Below are 20,953 nucleotides of genomic sequence, written 5' to 3'. Positions count from 1 at the left end.
CCTGCATAGTAAACCGCATCACCTACCACGTCCCTTATCAGTCCCTAACGCTCGCACAAGAGAGAAGACTAGACGTTATTCTCCGCAGAGCCGTCAAGGCAGCGCTTGGACTACCCACGTATGCATCCACCGAGCGTCTCCTAGCCATGGGAGTGCACAACAACGTAAAGGAATTAATCGAAGCACAGCGTAACAGTCAGATACGAAGACTCCACAACACCCAAGTGGGAGAGCGGCTACTCATCAGTATAGGATATCCTCCGAACCAATGCAGATACAATGTAGCAGAAAAACAGCTACCCAGTGACCTCCGAGCACGAATTACAATCGCTCCGCTGCCACGTAACATGCACCCTGAGCGCAACGCTGGGCGTAGGCGGGCAAGGGTGAAAAATCTCACACGCCTCATCGATCAGTCACCCCCAAACACTGTTTTATACTCCGACGCCGCTAGACACCGCTTCCGCGATTTCACAGTCGGAGCAGTGGTGAACAATGACCACGACATAGTAGCCTCAATTAGCGTACCTAGCAAGAAAGTATCTGAGGGCGAAGAGTGCGCCGTCGCTCTGGCGATTGCCCACGCTGCTGTAAACCTTCCTCATGCAGATGTTATTCTAATTATTACGGATTCACAGGACGCCTGTCGAGCCTTCACACGTGGTATCGTCTCACAACACACACACCGCATTTTGAACACTGCATTCCACACACCACACAGGTTCCGACTTGTCTGGACCCCTGGGCACGCCTCTCTCCCCGGTCATGACTGCGCACATGCAGCTACCCGAGCGCTAACTAACCGGGAACCGGAGGAAGAGCTGTCCAACCCAGATGAGCGGGACGCGAACACGGAACTTCTAGGATATCGAGACACTCTGGATTACTATAGGCGAGAACGCCTACGGTACCCTCCACCACACCATACGCTGACCCGAGAAGATGCGACCGCGATGCGGCAACTGCAGGCCAACACTTTCCCCAACCTACACTTCCTCCACATCCTCCATCCAACTTCCTACCCTGACAAATGCCCTGGCTGCGGTGCGGTACCGACGTTATTTCACCTAACGCTGGAATGTCAGCGTCCACCAGCCAGGCGCTCTCCCATCTCCTCTCCTATTCCAACCCTGCAAGACTGGGAGGCCATGCTGCGTGACGGAAGCCCGAGCGGCCAGCGGGCGTTGGTCCGTCGGGCACGAGACGCGGCAGCGGCTGTTGGCGCTCTGGACTGAGGGCCCCACCCGACAGTTCTCAATACTTCTAATAAAAGTTTTCTCTCTCTCTCTCTCCTTTAGCGGGAGATGGTGTATTCGCCTTCGCTGTGCAGTCGCCGTCTGACAGTGCGCTGGTGCCGCTTGATAGCGCCTCTGACTGGCGTTTGCAGGTGGGTAACGCCATGGAGAAGGAGAGCGCAAATGCTGCTCAACGGTGCAGAAGAGCCGAGAAGCTTATGTCATCGGATCCCGAATTAGTTGCCTGGCAATTAGCGCTTCAGCGTAAGAAGAACGAACAGAGGAACGGTAAACGTGCTGCGGAAATCTGGAAAGCTCAGAATAATCGGCTGAACCTTTGCTAACGCTACGTATATCCTGGCATAGCCGAGCTAAGCCACTGCAAATTTTTTTCAGACGGAACGCAGTGCCCACAAGCGAGCTGTTTTTAACGCGATAGCGTTAGAGAGCTCGTGTCGCAGAAATTCCGGTGTCGGCGTCGGCACCGTTGGTTGTGAGCGAAAAATCATCCGTGAGCGAAAAATCGAGAAAGTAGCAAATAAAATAAACGATAAAATCTTCGGTCCCAATGAGGATCGAACCCGGGCCGTTCGCGTGGCAAGCAGGTGTCTTACCACAAAGCCACGATGTTACTTGCAGCTGCTTCGGAAAAAAACACTACATAAATGTCATGTAGTAAAAGGAGTCTCAATGCATTTTGTTCGGCAGGTGTCACGACGAAAACGAGCCCATACGGCGATTTGTAGGCGCAATCGCGAGGCCATCAAACTACGTCGAAAAAGGCCGGGATAGTGCAGCCATCGCCGCTAAATACACACACGAACTTTCAAACAGCTCTGAAAATGGACAACTATGTGCATCTAGCGGAAAACATATCAAGCCAACGCAGCAAATGCTGGATAATGTGCCGCCATCTGTGAGGCATTGTGAGAATTATGTCTCGACTTTTCATGGCATCCGAGAGGGAGGGCGCGCGGCGTATATCTTGGAGGCCATGCGACTCTCGCTTTAGATCGAAAGCCTGTACAATTCGCGCGCGTGCGTGCGTGTGTGTGTGTAACAATACACATTAATAAGTATGCGCACTGGGGGCCGGATTTCGCTATCGCGTTCAACTCTTAAAGGCACGGTGTAAGAAAAATAATTTAGGTGTGGACACTCTCCGCCCGCCGCGAAGGAGAGCGCGTCCAGATAATGTTCGCCTTTAATACATGCGCCGGCCGCACTTTCGTGGGGGGCGCTGCGACATGGGGGCTTAATTGGAGACAGTCTATGGGAGAGGACGGACGTGTTTTTCGTGGGCTCCGGAATGACAGCGTCAGATAAGTTGTTTTTTTTTTTGCATGATTCGAGCTTGTTTTTTTAGTTAAGCCACTAGCTTATTAGAGCTTATTGCAGCTTAATAGAGCTTACAACTTTGTACTGTTGGTACAAAGGGGTGTGACAGTCGCTTCGGGTGTTTTTTTTTGTTTTTTTTTTAATATTTGTTTGTTCGGCCACCACGTGGCTGAAAGGTGCACGGGTGATTTGAAGTGTAACATACTTGCGGAGTTTGTGATATCATTTGGCTTTAAGTGTACCTAATACGCCGCGTGAACGATCTATAGCCATGGTCAAAAGACCGTAAAGTGTTCAGGATGCGGAATGGGGCGGAAAATAGAGGTTTGTGAGGATGAGACGACAGAGAGAGCTGACGCCAAGTGTAAGCAATGCGAGTTAGAGGCGAAGATGGAAATAATGATGGCCGCCCAGAATGAGCTCATGGTGAGAATCTCCGAGCTGGAGAAAGCGGTAGCGACAGAGCGGGAAAAAAACGATGGCTATGGCGGAAAGGCTTAAGTCAGCCGAGGAGGGATTAGCAAAGGTAGCCATGCCAGCAAAGGTAGCCACGGGGAACAAGGAAGCAAGCGGCAGCGGGAACAATGGGGCATCGACCCTCACAGTGGTAGGCGCGAAGGGGGAAACAGGTTTGGAAAAGACAGGTGCAAGGGTCACAGGACCCACCTTCCGCGAAGTAGTCTTGGGAACGGGAGGGGACAAAACAACAGCAGTAGCACGCGCTAGTAACAGGTGCAGTGGCCAGGTGCGGGAAAGTCCAGCAGAAAAGTCGGATCACGTGATAATCGCCGGGGACTCGAATTTAGCTACATGCGCAGAAGCAGTCAAGGAAAGGGTGAGAGGCGACAAACGAGTTTTAATAGGGAAGTTCCCGGGCCATAGGCTGGGATCAGTGATGAGACAAGCTAACGCAAACTCGCAACTAAGTCTAATGGACGTAACCTCGTGATAATCGCGGGAGGTCTAAACGACGTCTTGAGTAACGAATCAGCCGAACTAGCGACCACATTGGCCAAAGGGGTCGATGACATGCGCGCCATTTCCCCTCAGGTGCAGATAGTGGTATGCACAATACCGGAGGTACCGGTGCGTGACGGCAACCTGCAAAGAGCGGTTGTCGACGCAAACAAAGAGATATGGCAGATGAGTAGAGAGAAAGGCATCGAGGTAGTGGAAATAAACAGAGAGGTGCACAGGTGGGGTGGTTTTCGAAGAGACGGAATACACTTCGATAGGAGGCTTGGCCATGAGGTGGGTTGGCGTCTTGCAGGACGCGCAGTAGCTTTTTTGGGGGGCACGCGGGCCCTTCGGTGCCCATGGTAGCTTGTAATGAGGAAAACAACCAGGGGGACTCTTTGACAGGTAGTATAGCGAAAAAACAGAGAAAAGGTAAAAGAAGGGAGAAGGCGCGTGTTGCAATTAGTTACATTAACATGCAGGGTGGCAGAAAAAAGGCAAAATGGTTAGAGATTGAGGGACAGTTAAACAAGGAAAAGATAGGTGTTTATGCGGTTACAGAAACACACCTTAGAGACTTGGAAGAGCCGCCACATATTGAAAATTATGTTTGGGAAGGATGTAACAGGATCACATCTGAAAGGAGAGGTGGGGGGGTTGGAATGCTAATTCATAGCAGAACAAAATGTGAGAGAGTGAAACAAACGTGTTCAGAGCACATATGGGTTTCGGGCACAGTAGGTGGAAAGAAAACGTGGCTAGGTGTAGCTTACTTGTGGACAGGGAATAACTGCAGAGAAAAGAATCTGGAGATAGTGAAATGCATAAGCACCGATATTAAAGAATTTGGTCATGATGCCGAGATAATCCTTCTAGGGGACATGAACGCTCACATTCATGACCTTGACGGATATTCAGACACCAATGGCAAGTTATTGCTAGATCTCTGCGAGCAACATAGTCTTGAGATAGTTAACGTGGGGCCTAAGTGTGAGGGGCAGATCACGTGGGAAGTCAGAAACAGGCAATCGAGCATTGATTACTGTCTCATGACAGAAGGAATATATGACAAACTTAGAGAGATGAGAATAGACGAAGAAGGCATTAACAGCTTGGGTAGTGATCATAAACGCATAATATTACAAATGGGATATAAAACTGAAAATAAGAACATAGAATCAAAGTTTGGCAGCTCGTATCTAAATGACAAACAAATAACAAATATAGCCGCAAGAGTCGAGGAAAAAGTAGACGAACTACCAGGCAAAGACTGGAAGTATAGTGAGCTGCTACATGTAATCACGAAAGAAATGGAAATAGAGAAGAAAACTATTTGTTGGAAAGGAAAGAAAAGCCAAAAAGTTGGTGGAACAAAGAAATCCGGGAAGCGATCGAGATGCGACGTCAGGCATCACGGGAGCACAGACAGGCAAAAAAGGAGAAGCGGCCACAGGACGAAGTCAACCAAATATGGGAAATATATTTAGAGCAAAAATCCATTGTGGAGAAATTAGTCGAGGCAAAAATTAAAGGTGAAAGTGAACGCTGGATGACAGAGATTCGCGAAAAGAAGAAGGCCGCGCCTAGGATATTTTGGAGCCACCTAAAAGCGCTGGGAAGGAAGTCTGTCACAATGCAACAACATATGGTAGATGAAGGAGGAAACAAATTGGAAGGATATGAAGCGCTCGGTTACATCCGAAAGATAACATCTGATTCGTTTAAAAAGGTCGCCCCGGGGATACCCCCAGTGAGTAAAAGTACGCAAAGGAGTGCAACCGACGAAGATGTAGTACTAGAGAATTTCAATTGGAAGAAGGCCGAAGGAAAAATTCCTAAGCGCACTACTCCGGGCTTAGATGGGGTTCCCGTCAGCCTCATTAACGAACTCGGACATAACACTAACGAAGCACTGCTGAAAGCCGTAGAAAAGTGCTTACAGGAGAGGGAAATACCAGACAGTTGGCGAAAAAGTAGAATGAACTTAATCTATAAATGCAAGGGAGAAAGGGATAGCATTCGCTCGTATAGACCGCTAACAATCACATCGGTGCTATACAGGTTGGCGATGCAGGCAGTAAAATTAAAAATAGAAGCGTGGGTAGAACAAAATGATATTTTGGGAGAACTTCCGAATGGATTTCGAATCGACAGGCGGTTAGACGATAATCTGTTTGTTCTTACCCAGTGTATAGAAATATCTAAAATAGAAAACAGGCCCTTATACGTAGCTTATCTAGATATCACCGGGGCGTATGACAACGTTAATCAGGAAATTTTGTGGGATATATTGAAGGAAGTGGGCATAGGTGACGACTGTGTACAGCTTTTGAGGGAAATATACCGAGAAAATACAGTTTGTATAGAATGGGAAGGAATAAGTAGCAAGGACAGCGTGAAATTAGCAAGGGGCTGAGACAGGGATGCCCTTTGTCCCCGCTGTTATTCATGCTGTACATGGCGAGGATGGAAAAAGCGCTAGAAGGTAGCAACATTGGATTTAATTTGTCACACAAACAGGTCGGAGCGATGGTTGAGCAGAAACTTCCAGGTCTATTTTATGCTGATGATATTGTCTTATTTGCGGACAGTCAAGATGATATACAGCGACTGGCAGATATATGCGGAAGGGAGTGTGAGGCTCTAGGACTAGGATTTAGTGCAACAAAATGTGGATTGATGGTATTCAATGATCACGGAGACCATACGGTCTTAATACAGGGACAAAAAATACCGAGGGTAAGCGAGTACAAGTACCTCGGAGTATGGGTAAATGAAGGGGATAGATATATGGAGGTACAAGAGAAAGTATCGGTAGCAAAGGGAAAGAGGAATGCTGCAATTATGAAGCACAGAGCTTTATGGGGATACAATAGGTACGAGGTGCTTCGAGGGCTGTGGAAGGGTGTGATGGTTCCGGGGCTTACATTTGGGAACTCAGTGGTGTGCATGAAGTCAGAAGTACAATCAGGAATGGATGTAAATCAAAGGACGGTGGGCCGCCTCGCGTTCGGCGCTCACGGGAAGACGACAAATGAGGCGGTGAAGGGTGATATGGGATGGACAGGCTTTGAAGTGAGGGAAGCGCAGAGCAAAATGAGATTCGAAGAGAGGCTGAGGAAAATGAAGGAGAGTAGATGGGCAGAGAAGGTTTTCAGGTATTTGTATAGAAAAAGCGTTGACACGCAGTGGAGAAAAAGAACTAGGAGGCTCACCAGTAAATATACGGCTGGCAGTGCGGGCGATATGGCAACAAGGAGCATTAAGCGGAAGGTCAGAGAGGCGGAGAGGACTTATTGGATGACAGCGATGGAAAAGAAGCCGGCTCTGAGTAACTACCGAAAAGGAAAAAAACGAAATAAGGAGGGAAAGGTTTTATGATAATTCAAGGGGAAGCGCTTTACTGTTTGAAGCAAGGTCGGGCTGCCTTAGAACGCGTAGTTATAAAGCGAGATTCAGTAACGAAGAAGAACATTGTACATGCTGCGGGGGAACTAAGGAAACGATGGAACATGTACTGAATGAATGTGGCGATATTCACCCAGGTATACGTGTGGGCACGAGTCTACATGAAGCCTTGGGTTTTAGGGACAACAATGGAAAGCTGAACACGTCCGCGATAGAAATAAGTAAGAGACGGTTAGAGTATTGGTGGCAGAAAAGTAGAGATAAAGTACAAAAATAATGAGGGAAAATAAGGTCATTCTGCCTTAAGAGGCAGAGAGATGGACCGTGAATTTATATTTTTTGGTATAATAACATAGATTTAATCAATGTAGATAAGGCATTAGGACAACATGAAACAAGGAAGCTTTTTTTCTTCTTTCTCTTTTTTTTCGCCTTCGAGCCTGGTGGCAGACATGTCACCGCCCCGTTATAAAGGGGACCCTCATAGCATCCATCCATCCTTAAGAAACCTATTGCGACGAGGCGAACGCGCGTTTTTCTTCATTTTTTTTTTCACCTCATTGCATTTTTTCACGGTGAGTTTTCATACGGCCACGGTTTAAACGGCGCACCCGACGCACATAGCGTCCCTAACAGCGTTGCGTACGTAAAAGCGCGGCGTCTTGCTTAGAGCGCGTGAGCAGTCTTTCTGCTCGCTGACTTCTCACGTGCGCAACGCCGTTACGGACGCTACGCACGCAGCTCGTCTTCTATAGTACATGCGCCGGCCGCGGTTGCGTGGGAGGCGCTGCGACATGGGGGCCGAGAGGAGGAAAGAGGCGAAGATTATGTGGACGCGCCGTCGGGCGGAGTGTCCACACCTAAATTATTTTTCTTACACCGTGCTTAAAGGCGAAGCTTAAGGGTCCCCCAATCTTTTTCTTTTACTTTATACGTTGTCACTTTGCGTTTTTGCGTGCGTGAAAAAGTCGCGCCTTTGACCTGTACCTTAGACGCTAAGCAGCGTTTGCGTCGAAATGCAACGCTAGCCATCACTTTCCACGGCGTTACGAGACGCGCGCCCAACCGGACTACTTCGCGTAGCAGTACATGTGCAGACGCTCCGCCCCCGTAGCTTTCCCTTCATTGCCACAGAAAGGTGTCCCGGAGTATAGGTCTGCACCTACATGTGTGACAATGCAGGGAAAGGAAACCATCAGGAGCAACGCAACTTTTGTTATTATGTTCGCGCAATCTATCATTTATGCATCTACCGGTCTGTCCGATGTAGGACTTTCCACAAGTAAGTGGAATCTGGTACTCTCTCCACCGTCATACGGCGAGAAAAAGTTGACAGCGGATGCAACTGCACTCAGAGAACAACGTGGAAAAAGTTATCGCTGAATGGGCAGCCAGATTCGTCGTCGAATTGGAAAGACGAGCCTCGCGCGTGGATGACCTTCAACATACTGTTAAATTGCTCGATGCGAAGTTGACTGATCTGTAGGAGCAGGCGATCCAATTTAGTAGTCTCTGGGATTCCTGAGGATGTGGCCGAAACTGAAGCTATTCTTAAAAATAAGGTCCTTGAAGAAGTTTTCTCCAGGAAGACTGCTGTTCATTGCAGATCTGTCGGCAGAACTCATGGCCTCGGTAACGCGGGTAGTAGAAGACCAGTTATCGCTTACTTCCAGGATGTCACTGAAAAACAGCTCATCTTAAAAAAATGCTCATAAACTAAAGGGTACTCGAATATCAGTTCAAAACGATTATTCGCGCAATACACTAAGGAAACGCAAACTGCTGTGGGATAGCGCTAAAACTGATAAAGAGCAAGGCAAGAAAGTTAGCCTACGTAACGATAAGCTGCCCATTAACAATGAACTTTTCACATGGGATGAAAGCAATAACTTGAGGGTGAAAATCGACGGTCGTCAAAATAGTTCCAGAAATACTTGACTTTCCTCCGTGGAGGCTTCCCCTGATTCTAAAGAACTTCGAGTTTTAAACATTTACGTCCGCAGTGTCGTTAATAAATCGGAAAGCCTCGAGGCTACTACATTTAAGTTACAATCCTCATGTAGTTGTCATAACGGAAACTTGGTTGCACGATAATATTGTAACGCGGCGCTGAAAGAAGGAGGAAGAAGAGGGACTGGCACGGGGGATTGCTGACCGGCGGTTTGCGACCGTCTCTTGTGTTTTTCTCCAGCTTCTACTTCGCATTGTAAATAAACCCATCACATCCGTAACAGCTTTTGGTGGAGAGGTGCTGGGCAATCCGACGCTCTGGACAACCCACTCGCAGAAGACTTTCGAAGAAGCAGACGTCTAGCCGGTCTACCCCCGGAAATCACCAACATGACCGACGCCGAAGCAGGCACGCCGACGGGCAACGCCGCTGCATCAACCAGTGCCACGGCCTTGGAACAAGCTGGCCGCAGACCAAGACAACCTAACTGCTGGGCGCCTGAACCACGCATATTCTCAGGTTAAAACAGATGAAGACGTGGATGATTGGCTGAAACACTACGAAGAGTGAGCCGCTATCACGAGTGGAGTACGCCGGCGAAACTCGTGAACGTAGCATTTTTTCTCGCTGGCACCGCTCTGCTTTGGTTCGAGAATCACGAACACGTGCTCACCACTTGGGAAATCTTTGTCCAGGAATTGAAGACCTGCTTTGGGGACACGAGCTCGAAGAAAAGAAAGCTGAGCAAACGCTCTCGCGTAGAGCTCAGTTGCCCGGCGAAACGTGCACGACATATATCGAAGAGGTATTGAAGCTTTGCGGGATTGTAAACGCGAACATGCCTGACGAAGACAAAGTTGGACATTTGTTAAAAGGCATCGCCGAAGACGTGTACAATTTCCTGATCACGAAGGACAACCTGAGCACTCCTTCCGAATTTAGGCAGCAGTGTCGCGCATTCGAGGCTCTGAAGACCCGAAGAATTATACCCAAGTTCGGGCGCTTGGACAACGTTCCCAGCGTTGCAAGTATGGACGTCGCCTCCTGCGAAGACATTCCCTTGATCATCCGTCGGGTAGTTCGAGAGGAGCTAGGACGGCTTCAAGCGGCGGATGCCCACTACCAATGCTCGTTCGACGATTGCCCCGAACCACCATCATACTGGATGCGAGAGCGTCGCGTCGAGTGCAGACCGCGCAGTGAAGAGGCATATTTCAACACGAGCCTCCAGTCTCTACCTGCAGATCACAGTCGCCGCCGTCCATCACCATCCCGGCGGGTTGCTGCAGAATACCAGTCAGCACCAACAAGGCGTATTCCTGAAGATTACTACCAGGCGTCACGACGTGCTTCTGCCGAGCACTACCCAACTTCGCGTACCTCTGCTCCCACTAATGTAAGCCGGGAACTACCTGTTTGCTACGCATGCGGCCTCCGAGGGCACATTTCGCGCTTCTGCCGCCGCCAGCCGCGAGCACCGCGCTTTTCGACGTACCCTGCTCGTGCGCACGAAACCTCGACCTCTACACCTGTCATTCACCCTCTACGACAGCAGTGGCCTACCAGATTCCGCAACGAGTCCCCCGCCTCCGAGCGAAGCCTTACGCCGCCTCCGACACGATCACGCCGCTCGCCGTCGCCGCGTCGTCGGTCGCCTTCCCCGCCTCAGCTGGGAAACTAGCTGATGCGACCGATGGAGGTGCGGTCGCGGGACGGTCATATTCGCCAATTCCTCCTGCTGTTGTGATGCTAAAGAACAAAGTGAGTGTGCGTATAGACGGTGTAAATACTATCGCCCTTGTAGACACTGGTGCTGCTATTCGGTAATGAGCCTTCGTTTCAAAGATTGTTTTTTAGGCCATAAAGTAATCTTCGCGTGGGACCGCCAAGAAACTTTTCGTGGAGTTGGAGGTGAAATGTTGCGCCCTGTCGGTATTTGTTCCGTTCTTCTTTCTATTGGAGGACAAAGTTTCAGAGCCGAATTCACTGTGTTAGCTCACGCAACTCATGACGTCATTTTAGGTATAGACCTCCTTCGTGAATGCGGTGCAACGCTTGACTGTGGAACCGGAGAAATTCTTCTACAAAGCACGTTGCCAACCTGCCGCCATTGATGACTTTCCGACTCACCCAGCTGACGTGCTTTCAATTTCTAAAGATGTGTCGATCCCTGGTCGGACAGCAGTGTTTGTTCCCGTATGCTCTTCTCGCGCCCAGTTGGGACCCTGCACCGGACTTGTAGAGCCTGATAGCACCAACGCTATTAAGAAGAATGTCTTGGTTCCGCGGTGGTCATTCGAGCCATCGACAGACATGCTTTTTTGTGGACGGTCAACGCCTCCCCAGAGCCTGTTGCTCTCCCAGCCGGACTTAAGCTGGCAACATTTGAAGAGCAGACCGCAATTGACATCAGAACGGTTGCAGAGTCCTCAGGCATCAGTCGGACAACGCCCAACTACTCGGCCGAATTGCGACGCATGATTAACAAGTCACTGCCTTCTTCCAAGCAGCATGTTCTCGAAGAAGTCCTTGCACGCTATGTGGCAGTCTTTGATTTTGCTCAAGACGAGCGTTGTCTCACGTTGCCGAAATCCCGTATGCACCACCGAATCAACACGGGAGATGCTACGCCGATACGCCAGAAACCCTATCGCGTATCCCCTTCGGAAAGGAAAGTGATCGCCGAACAGGTCAACGACATGCTGCAGAAGGGCGTTATTCAGGAGTCATGCAGCCCCTGGGCAGCTCCTGTTATACTCGTGAAAAAGAAAGACAACTCGTGGAGGTTTTGTGTTGACTACCGCCGCCTTAACGCCGTCACAAAGAAAGATGTGTACCCTCTACCACGCATCGACGATGCTGTTGATTGCCTGCACTCCGCCGCCTACTTTTCATCGGTCGACCTAAGGTCTGGGTACTGGCAGATACCAATGCATCCGTCTGACAGAGAGAAGACTGCTTTCGTTACGCCCGATGGGTTATTTGAATTTAACGTTATGCCGTTCGGCTTATGTAATGCCCCAGCAACCTTCGAGAGATTTATGGATTCCATCCTTCGCGGTCTCAAATGGGAGACTTGTATGTGTTATCTGGATGATGTGATTATATTCGGACGGACATTCCACGAGCACAACCAGCGGCTCAGCGTTGTTCTGGATTGCGTCAAACAAGCTGGGCTCATTTTAAACGCAAAGAAGTGCCATTTTGGTGAGCGCCAAGCCCTGGTTCTCGGATATCTCGTCGACAAGGACGGCATACGACCAGATCCCGACAAGATTACTGCAGTCCGCAACTTTAAGCAGCCGACGACGGTGAAGGATCTTCGTAGCTTCCTGGGCCTGTGTTCTTATTTTCGCAGGTTTATTAAGGACTTCGCCCAGCTTGCTCATCCACTGACAAACTTGCTCCGGAAGGATACCCCATACCAGTGGACCGTTCAATGTGAGACTGCCTTCGAGCAGCTGAAGTTTTGTGCTCACTTCCGGGCCACTTTTACGTCATTTCGACCCGGAGGCACTCACGGAACTGCACACAGATGCTAGTGGTGTCGGCGTTGGCGCTGTGCTCGTTCAGCTTCATGACGGACGTCAACACGTCGTTGCGTACGCAAGTCGTACTTTGACGAAGGCTGAGAGCAATTATACAGTAACGGAACTTGAATGCCTCGCGGTTGTTTTCGCCGTCCAAAATTCAGACCTTATTTGTACGGCCGACATTTCAAGATCGTCACAGATCACCATTCACTGTGTTGGCTTGTCGGACTACGCGACCCAGCTGGTCGATTAGCTCGTTGGGCATTGCGGCTTCAAGAGTACAACTTTTCTGTTGCTTACAAGAGTGGTCGCTGCCACGCAGACGCCGACTGCTTATCTCGTCTTCCATCTCAGAATGTGGACACTGCTGACGACGATTTCGACAACTACCTCGTTGCGATTTCCTCCAACTTCCCTAGTTTGGACGCCTTCGGTCACGAGCAACAGCGCGACCCTTCAGTGAGACAAATTATCGATGCGACCCGCAGCTCTGAACGCGCAACGCCATTTGTAGTTCATGATGGCCTTCTATATCGCAAGAATTACTCCAGCGATGGCGCCCCACTGCTACTCGTCGTCCCCGAATGTCCGCGCCTTGCGGTCTTCCGCGCAATGCATGACGACATTACGTCTGGGCACCTTGGATTTGCCCGGACACTTCACCGTATCCGACAAACGTTTCTACTGGCCTCGACTGTGGAAGACGACCAAGCACTACGTCGCGAGTTGTGATGTCTGCCAGCGCCACAAACAACCTACTACTCATCCGGCAGGCACACTGCAACCTGTTAAACCACCGACTTCACCTTTTGAGAAAGTCGGCATAGACTTACTCGGCCCCTTCCCTAAGTCTGCCACCGGCCGCCGCTGGATTATCGTGTGCGTAGATTACCTAACGCGGTATACTGAACCGATGGCAGTTGCTTCAGCCACCTCATCAGATGTGTCGTGGTTTCTGCTGCACTCCATTATCCTCCGTCACGGAGCCCTCGTGTGGTGATCAGTGATCGTGGCCGGCAGTTCACCGCTGATGTTGTTGAAGAGTTGTTACGGCTCTGTGGGTGTCACTATCGGCATTCCTCACCTTATCATCCCCAGACCAACGGCCTAACAGAGCGCACCAATCGTACCATCATCAATATGCTCTCAATGTATGTCTCAGCGGACCATAAGAACTGGGATGCTGTACTACCTTTCGTTACATACGCCTTTAATACCGCAAAACACGAGGTCACAGGATATACGCCTTTTTTCCTTCTCTATGCTCGTCATCCTCAAACCTTTCTCGGACACCATACTTCCTTTCTCGACAAACGAGAATGCCAGTGTTGCGCAGACTTTGTGTCGCGCCGAAGAGGCGCGTCGACTTGCGCGACTTAGAACTCTCTCCTCCATGCTCGTGCTAAAGACCGTTACGACGCAAGACACCTGCCAGTCACCTTCGCCAAAGGTGATTTTGTCTGGCTATGGACGCCTATTCGAAAGAAGGGACTCTGCCAGAAGCTCCTTCCAAGTACTCTGGTCCCTTGTCATTACCCAGTGCTTGAGTGGACGTCACTTACGTCGTCGCGAAAGTAACAGCTGAGACCGCCGTTCGCGCAACACGCAGGTTGTGCATATTGCACGATTGAAGCCCTACAACAACCGATCACTCTGACTCGCTCGGTGAGCTTCGTCTTGCCCGGAGGGAAATGTAACGCGGCGCTGAAAGAAGGAGGAAGAAGAGGGACTGGCACGGGGGATTGCTGACCGGCGGTTTGCGACCGTCTCTTGTGTTTTTCTCCAGCTTCTACTTCGCATTGTAAATAAACCCATCACATCCGTAACAATATTGAAGGGGCAGTTGTTTCCTCCGTCGTATAGGGCGTATCGCCGTGACAGAAGTACTAGGGGGGCGGGGTGGCTGTTTTGTTAAAAAGACTATAACCGCTACTCCACTACCACAGGCTGATAACATAGAAACCGTTTCAATAAAGTTTTCTTGCTGGAATAAATCATTCTTACTTTTTGCCGTTTATCGAGCACCTGACTCTTCCCCTCGAATTCTTTCGCGATCTTTTTACACACATGGCGTCTTTCGCAAACGATAAGGTGGTTCTTATAGGTGATCTTAATCAGCCAGATGTTGATTGGGAAAACGGATTTTTTTGCACCGCGAATAATTACCATTTACAATATTTGCATGATATCACCCTATCTCGCAATCTGGATCAGATAGTTAAACAGCCAACGCGCACCTGTGGTATGTCAGCATCCATACTAGACCTTGTGTTTATTAGTCGTTCACTAGAAAACTTTCTGTATCGGTTGATCCCGGAATTTCTGATCACAGCAAATGCAAAACGATCACTGTTAAAGATTTCTCTCGTGGCAGAGATGAAAGTGTCTTGGATTATCTGGAACTATGCCTTGGTGATTTTCGTAGCAACAATACTACTGTACTATGGGATAAGTTGAAACAAATTATTGCTTACTGTCTTAGCAACTTTATTTCCAACAAAACTAAAAAGGCATCGAAGACTACTCCTTGGATGACGAGAGAAATGTTACACCTCAAAAGAAAGGTAAAGCGCCTAGGCGACGGCGTGCCTCACGTGTGATTATTCACCAAATGCCAGATAAGCCTTGAAGTACGGCTAGCTAAGCGCTGGTATTTCCAGCACACGTTGCCAAACTTCATTCTCACGGCACCCCAAACATTTCGGTATTTTTTAAGCACGAAAACAAACTCAATTGACCAAATCGTCTAAGCAGTGCATCGCAGACTGCTTTATAGATTATCTTCAAAGTGTATTTGCTAGTTCTAATACCATCGCTTGCCATGTGACTCGAACACTGGTATTGTATCACAGCCAGCTGTGGTATCAACGGTACTGCACCTTAAAATTAAATAATCTCCAGGACCAGACAATATACCGAGTGCCTTTTTGCGCAGATATGCTGAAGCATTAGCCCCCTTTTTGGCAATCATTTGTCGTTCCTCGTTGTCAGCTATTCTTCCTGCAGACTGGCTCACTGCGCGTGTCGTTCCCATTCCGAAAAAGGGCGTCGCAGCACAAGTAACCAATTATCGACCCATTTCATTAACGTCCACATGCTGCAAATTAGTTGAACATATTATTGCTAATGAAATAACAAAGTTTCTAAATGATACCAATGTACTTTCTGCTCACCAGCATGGTTTTCGCAAAGGGTCATCGACTGTAACACAATTAAAGACAATTATTCACTTCTTTGCGAGTACACTTGAGAAGTCAAACCAAATCGACGTGATATTTGTGGACTTTAAGAAAGCGTTTGAACTTGTTCCTCACAGTAAACTCAATGAAAAACTGTAGTCAACCTTCCCGCATACATAGTTAACTGGGTAGCAGCTTATCTGTGCAATCGCAAACAGTTTGTATCATTTGGTAATTACTTTTCTAATGAACTCTCAGTAACGTCTGGAGTACCCCAGGGTAGTGTTTTGGGACCTTTACTATTTCTAATATATAAATCGTTAACAAAATTTGTTCCCCTATTCAAATTATGCTATTCGCAAACGATTGTATATTGTTTAACGAAGTTTGCTCCCTTAATGATGAATTAATGTTTAATTCCAACCTCCGAAACATCTTGTCGTGGTGCGGGCGATGGGGTATGGAATTGAACAAGGAAAAAACAGTCTACATGTCTATAACAAAAAAAATTAATAAGCTGTCGTTTGCTTAAACCCAGGATCTACACCGCTCACCAAAATAAACCAATAGAAATATCTTGGAATCACGATAACCAGTGACCTAAGTTGGAATAACCACATTTCCAACGTATGTACCTCCTCCTTGAAAAAACTTTGTAGGCTCAGGCACAAACTAAAGCACACACCTCATGATACTAGAATGCTAGCCTACACTTCACTCATCCTACCGGAACTAGAATATGCATGCATCGTATGGGATCCCTACACAAAAACTATCATTAATGCTCTAGAGATTCTAGAGATGATTCAACGCAGAGCAGTTAGGTTCGAAGGTGCGTATTTGGGCCGATTGGTACATGTTCAACGATACGAGAAGCAGCGCGAAACACGGGACAGTCAATGAGAGGGACCAAGCGCTGTCCGTGTTTCGCGCTGTTTCTCGTATCGCTGAGCAGTTAGGTTCATTTTTTACTGCGATAGCAATTATATGGACAGTCTCGGCTGGTTTTTGCCGCCCCCATCACCGCCGTCATGCACCGTATATATATATATATATATATATATATAGCAGTCCCAAAGAAAAACAATTCAGAAAAATGCGTATTTAAAAGTCGTCGGCCAGCTCGCTCGCTTCTAATATTTACGCAGGGAGAACAATGCGGACAACTGTTCTTGGCAATGAAGGGAAAGCTACGGGGCGGAGCGTCTGCACATGTACTGCTACGCGAAGTAGTCCGGTTTGGCGCGCGTCTCGTAACGCCGTGGAAAGTGATGGCTAGCGTTGCATTTCGACGCAAACGCTGCTTAGCGTCTAAAGTACGGGTAAAAAGGCGCGACTTTTTCAAGCACGCAAAAACGCAAAGTGACAACGTATAAAGTAAAAGAAATACATATATCTCGCTTGTGAGCGCTGCGTTCCGTCTCAAAAAGATACATGTAGAAAATGAAGGAGTATTGTATATATCTCACGCAGAAAATACGGACGCAATTGTGGGACTACATTGATTAGCGATAGAATACGTGCATTGTGGCTCTGTAGCATTCGCTTCATCGCCAACAAAATTTGTCCGCGGGTATAGTTGCTGCCGGGGGGGCAGATGTTTATGCAGCGTAGCAGCGCGTCCATCACGGGTCGCTTTTCTTGCTATCGCATTCATTGCTTCGCCCTTGCGGCGAAACTGTGGCTCTTTCTACATATAGAATAACTGACTCTCCCACAAGCCTAATGAAAGAGCATAACATCCAGATACTTCAGCTTAGAAGGAAAATACACAGGCTAAAATTTCTTTTCCAACTTAAAAACAACTCTTTCTCTCTCAACCCACGGGCTTATGTGACACCGCTTGCAGCACGTCGAACACGGCATCGTCACGAATTCTCTTTAACACCATATAAGACCAGAACTAACCTTTGCAAACTTTCTTTCTTTCCGCGCACTATTACCGACTGGAATAACCTGCATTTATCGCAACTAATAAGCGCAAATTCCATTGAACGTATATCTACTTGATGTTTCGCCATTGGCGTGTTGACCAATCCTTCATTTCTTCAAAATTGGCTAGCGCGAAACTGACAAGGACTACAGAGGAATACAGAAGTACAGGACAGGCGCTACTCGCAACTAAGCTTTATTCAGCAAGGTCTCCCTACATATATACGCAGCCGAGTGGCGCGCGCAGGCGCAATGCACATCACAGTGAACCACGCTAATCCGGATTGTGAGAGCGAAACATATTCATATCATAACCAAGTTTCTAAGAACAGTTTTTCTTACTGCGCAGCACAACAGAAGTGTCACTGATACAAACACCGCCTTTCTTTTTAATGTGATAAGCCTCCATTAGTTCTCTCGCCAGCGCACTCCCACGTCTGCCCAGAATTCGTATGCTAGACAGCACTGGCTCACAGGCACAGGTCCTGCAATGCATAGGCAGATGAAAAGTCAAATTATTTTTAACAGATCGCTCGTGTTCCCGTGCTCGATCATTGACGCAACGACCAGTTTGTCCGATATAAACCTTGCCACAAGTCAGTGGGATTTCGTACACGACGCCTACGGCGCATGTGACGTAGGGCCGAACGTGCTTTTTTCCGCACGTCGGTTTTTTTAAGTGGTCCAGAAATGCGAGGGCATAGCCCAGCCAGTTTAGGCGGCGCTGAAAAAACTATAGGTACATTGTACCTATTTGCCACGTTTTTTAAATTGTGTGCCACTTTGTGCACATACGGCACCACTTCCGGCCTTTTTTCTGCACGGGCAGAGCAAGGCCTCTTCTTCCCCTTCAGTTTCTGAAGGTGGGTTTCGGACACAGTAGTCAAGTTCGAGCATGGGAACCCAGCCTCCTGTAGGCGCTCAATCTGGCTATTATAACTATTCTGAGCCAAGTGAACGCAGGACTTTGCCAGCACCGATTCAAGGCATTGTGAGGCAATAGCTCGTTTCACAACCTTACTATGAGCAGAATCAAAGGGTAAAAGCTCTTTTTGAGCTCGCGGAGAGTACTTCCAGCAAATATGCTGCCCCCTTATAAAGCATATTAAGATCTAAAAATTGCAAGGTGTCATTGTTAGGAAGCTCATGGGTGAAGGTTAAGCCCTTTCCATGTCGTCTAAAGAGGTTTAAAATATCCTCAACAGCACTTGTATTCGTCTGGAAGGGATTATTGCTTAAAATCACGAGAAAGTCGTTTACATATAAAAAAAACTCGTAGAACTTTCTCGCTGTCCAATAGGTTATTCAAGACACGGTCAATAGCAGCTAAAAAAATATTGAAGAGCGCTGGGGCGCAACACACAAATCAATACAAATTCCCTTTCGCTGGGTGAATGTCTTGCTGTCAGAAGCAACTTAAGTTGAGGATAGGTAGTACTCTAGTAAGGTCATAAAATTATCGACCGAGATACCGGTAGAATTCTGGAAAGCGACATCTCCGTTCCTTTCTATACAAGAGCGCACTGCAGGTAAAATGGCATCGTGGGAAACGGAGTAGAACAAGTCCTCTACATCTATCGACAAGGCAGACTTGCAGGAATCAAGAGATGCCAGAAACGTCGTCACTTCGTTTGAATTTCTAACAATAAAGGGATCTTCAGTAAGCTAGAGTGTTTTAACAAATACTCACTTAGCTGCTGCAGCCGAGTACTCTGCTCAGTAACTATACTTCTAAAAGGCATGTCGACCTTATGGGTTTTAACACTGAAGAATACGGATAAAGACAAAAGCTTACTGTCCATAATAGCCTTACACAACCCTGAAAGTTGCATATCTTTACACAAAGAAACAGCTTTTGTTTTTGCCTTGCTCAGGTTTACATTTGCAGGAGCGAAGTTCTTGGTCAAAGCTTCAGTGGCTTTTTTGACGAAACGTCGCTGAAGGAAACACCACAAAACCACTGTCCTTATCTGCTTGTAGAAGACGAAGTTCATTGTCCTTGCAGAATTTCACCACATCGCTCGTTTTTCCGTTGGATCTCAGATGGGAACGCTTGACAGTCTTCAGTAGGCTGTCCACGCCGTCCAAAAGGCACTCGGCTGTGTATATATGTAGGGAGACCTCGCTGAAAAAAGCTTCGTTGCGAGTAGCGCCTGTCTTGTACTTCTGTGTTCCTTTGTAGTCCTTGTCAATTTCGCGCTAGCCAATTTTGAAGATTATGAACCAACTAGCCCAGCAACGTATACTATTAATCTTCATTTCTTATATTTAGTGTTCCCATTTTTTTGTATTTCAAGTGTCTTGCGGGGGTATAAGCAAACGTTTATGTGCATGCAATGTGTTCTTACTACTGCTATTGCCTACTGACGTCTCTGATTGCTATTGAATATATATATATATATATATATATATATATATATATATATATATATATATATATATATATATATATATATATATATATATCATGTATTATGTATTTGCCCTCCGGCTTCTACCCACACAGGATCTGCAGTATTGTATAAATGAATAAAATAAAAAAATATGGCCATGCGGCATCCGGCTGAGCTTGTATAACAAAGAACAAACAAAGGAATCCTTAATGAAAACTTTGCCGTTAGGAGCAAAATGCGATGCCTGCAGAAAGGGGGCGACACTGTCCCACGCCTTTTCACGGCGTGCAACTGGCTGGAATGTTTTTTTGTCGTCACGCGTCGGAGAAGTGTGTCGCTTACAATTACTTCCAAATGCGCAGGCGGCCAAGAAGGCGAAGAATCCGCCGCCGCTCGTTCTGGAAGACGGGTGAGTTTCTTCTCGGGGCCTTTCGGAGTAATTGCTTCGAGGAAGTCGCATTGTTCGCCCGGTCAAGTCAGAAACGGCGAGTGCAATAATTCCGTGAATGAGGAAGCCGGCCCTGAAGCGCTGTGATGTCACGGCGCGACGCAACCATTTCGAGCGAGGAAAGTGCACGTCACGCATAAGGCAACACTTTGCGATGAACGCTACTCCCGCAGACCTATGGAAGCAAGATGAAAGCCTCCTATTCAAGATGTAGTGCCCACCACGCAAGGTGTCAGCCCTAGTAGGCTGAATAAAGTGACGCACATCTAGACCATTACCAGTGAGACAAAATAGCTGGCGCCGCGTAAAGAGCAAGTGCTCATTTCGCGCAGGCAGCATTGAGGCGGCTTTTTGACGTCGCTGTTCAGGGTCGTGTGCGAGAAATTGTAAGCATCACCTTTGGTGTTTGGTTATGTGCGAGCGACTCAACGGATCGGCAGATTAACCCATGTAGGAATTGAGTGCATCAGCGAGAACGCAACGTCCGACAGCTGACGTCTACGAGTTCAGGATAATATATATATATCCCATACCACTTGGAGGCTATTCACACGCAGCGGGCGGAGATGCAAGCTGGAA

The 20,953-nt window shown here is 47.8% G+C and overlaps 1 protein-coding gene across 1 annotated transcript; it reads left to right on the top strand.

Moving 5' to 3' along the window:
- Positions 1 to 347: 347 nt before the first annotated feature.
- On the top strand, positions 348 to 1,235 carry LOC125757465 (uncharacterized). Its single transcript, XM_049413070.1, has one exon. It carries the CDS (start codon positions 348 to 350, stop codon positions 1,233 to 1,235), a length of 888 nt encoding a protein of 295 aa, XP_049269027.1.
- The last annotated feature ends 19,718 nt before the right edge of the window (positions 1,236 to 20,953 follow it).

This window comes from Rhipicephalus sanguineus, chromosome 2 (genome assembly GCF_013339695.2).
Source record: "Rhipicephalus sanguineus isolate Rsan-2018 chromosome 2, BIME_Rsan_1.4, whole genome shotgun sequence".
Classification (NCBI taxonomy): Eukaryota; Metazoa; Arthropoda; class Arachnida; order Ixodida; family Ixodidae; genus Rhipicephalus; species Rhipicephalus sanguineus.
Note: the sequence above shows the minus strand (reverse complement) of the source record. Positions and strands in the feature narration are given on the sequence as shown.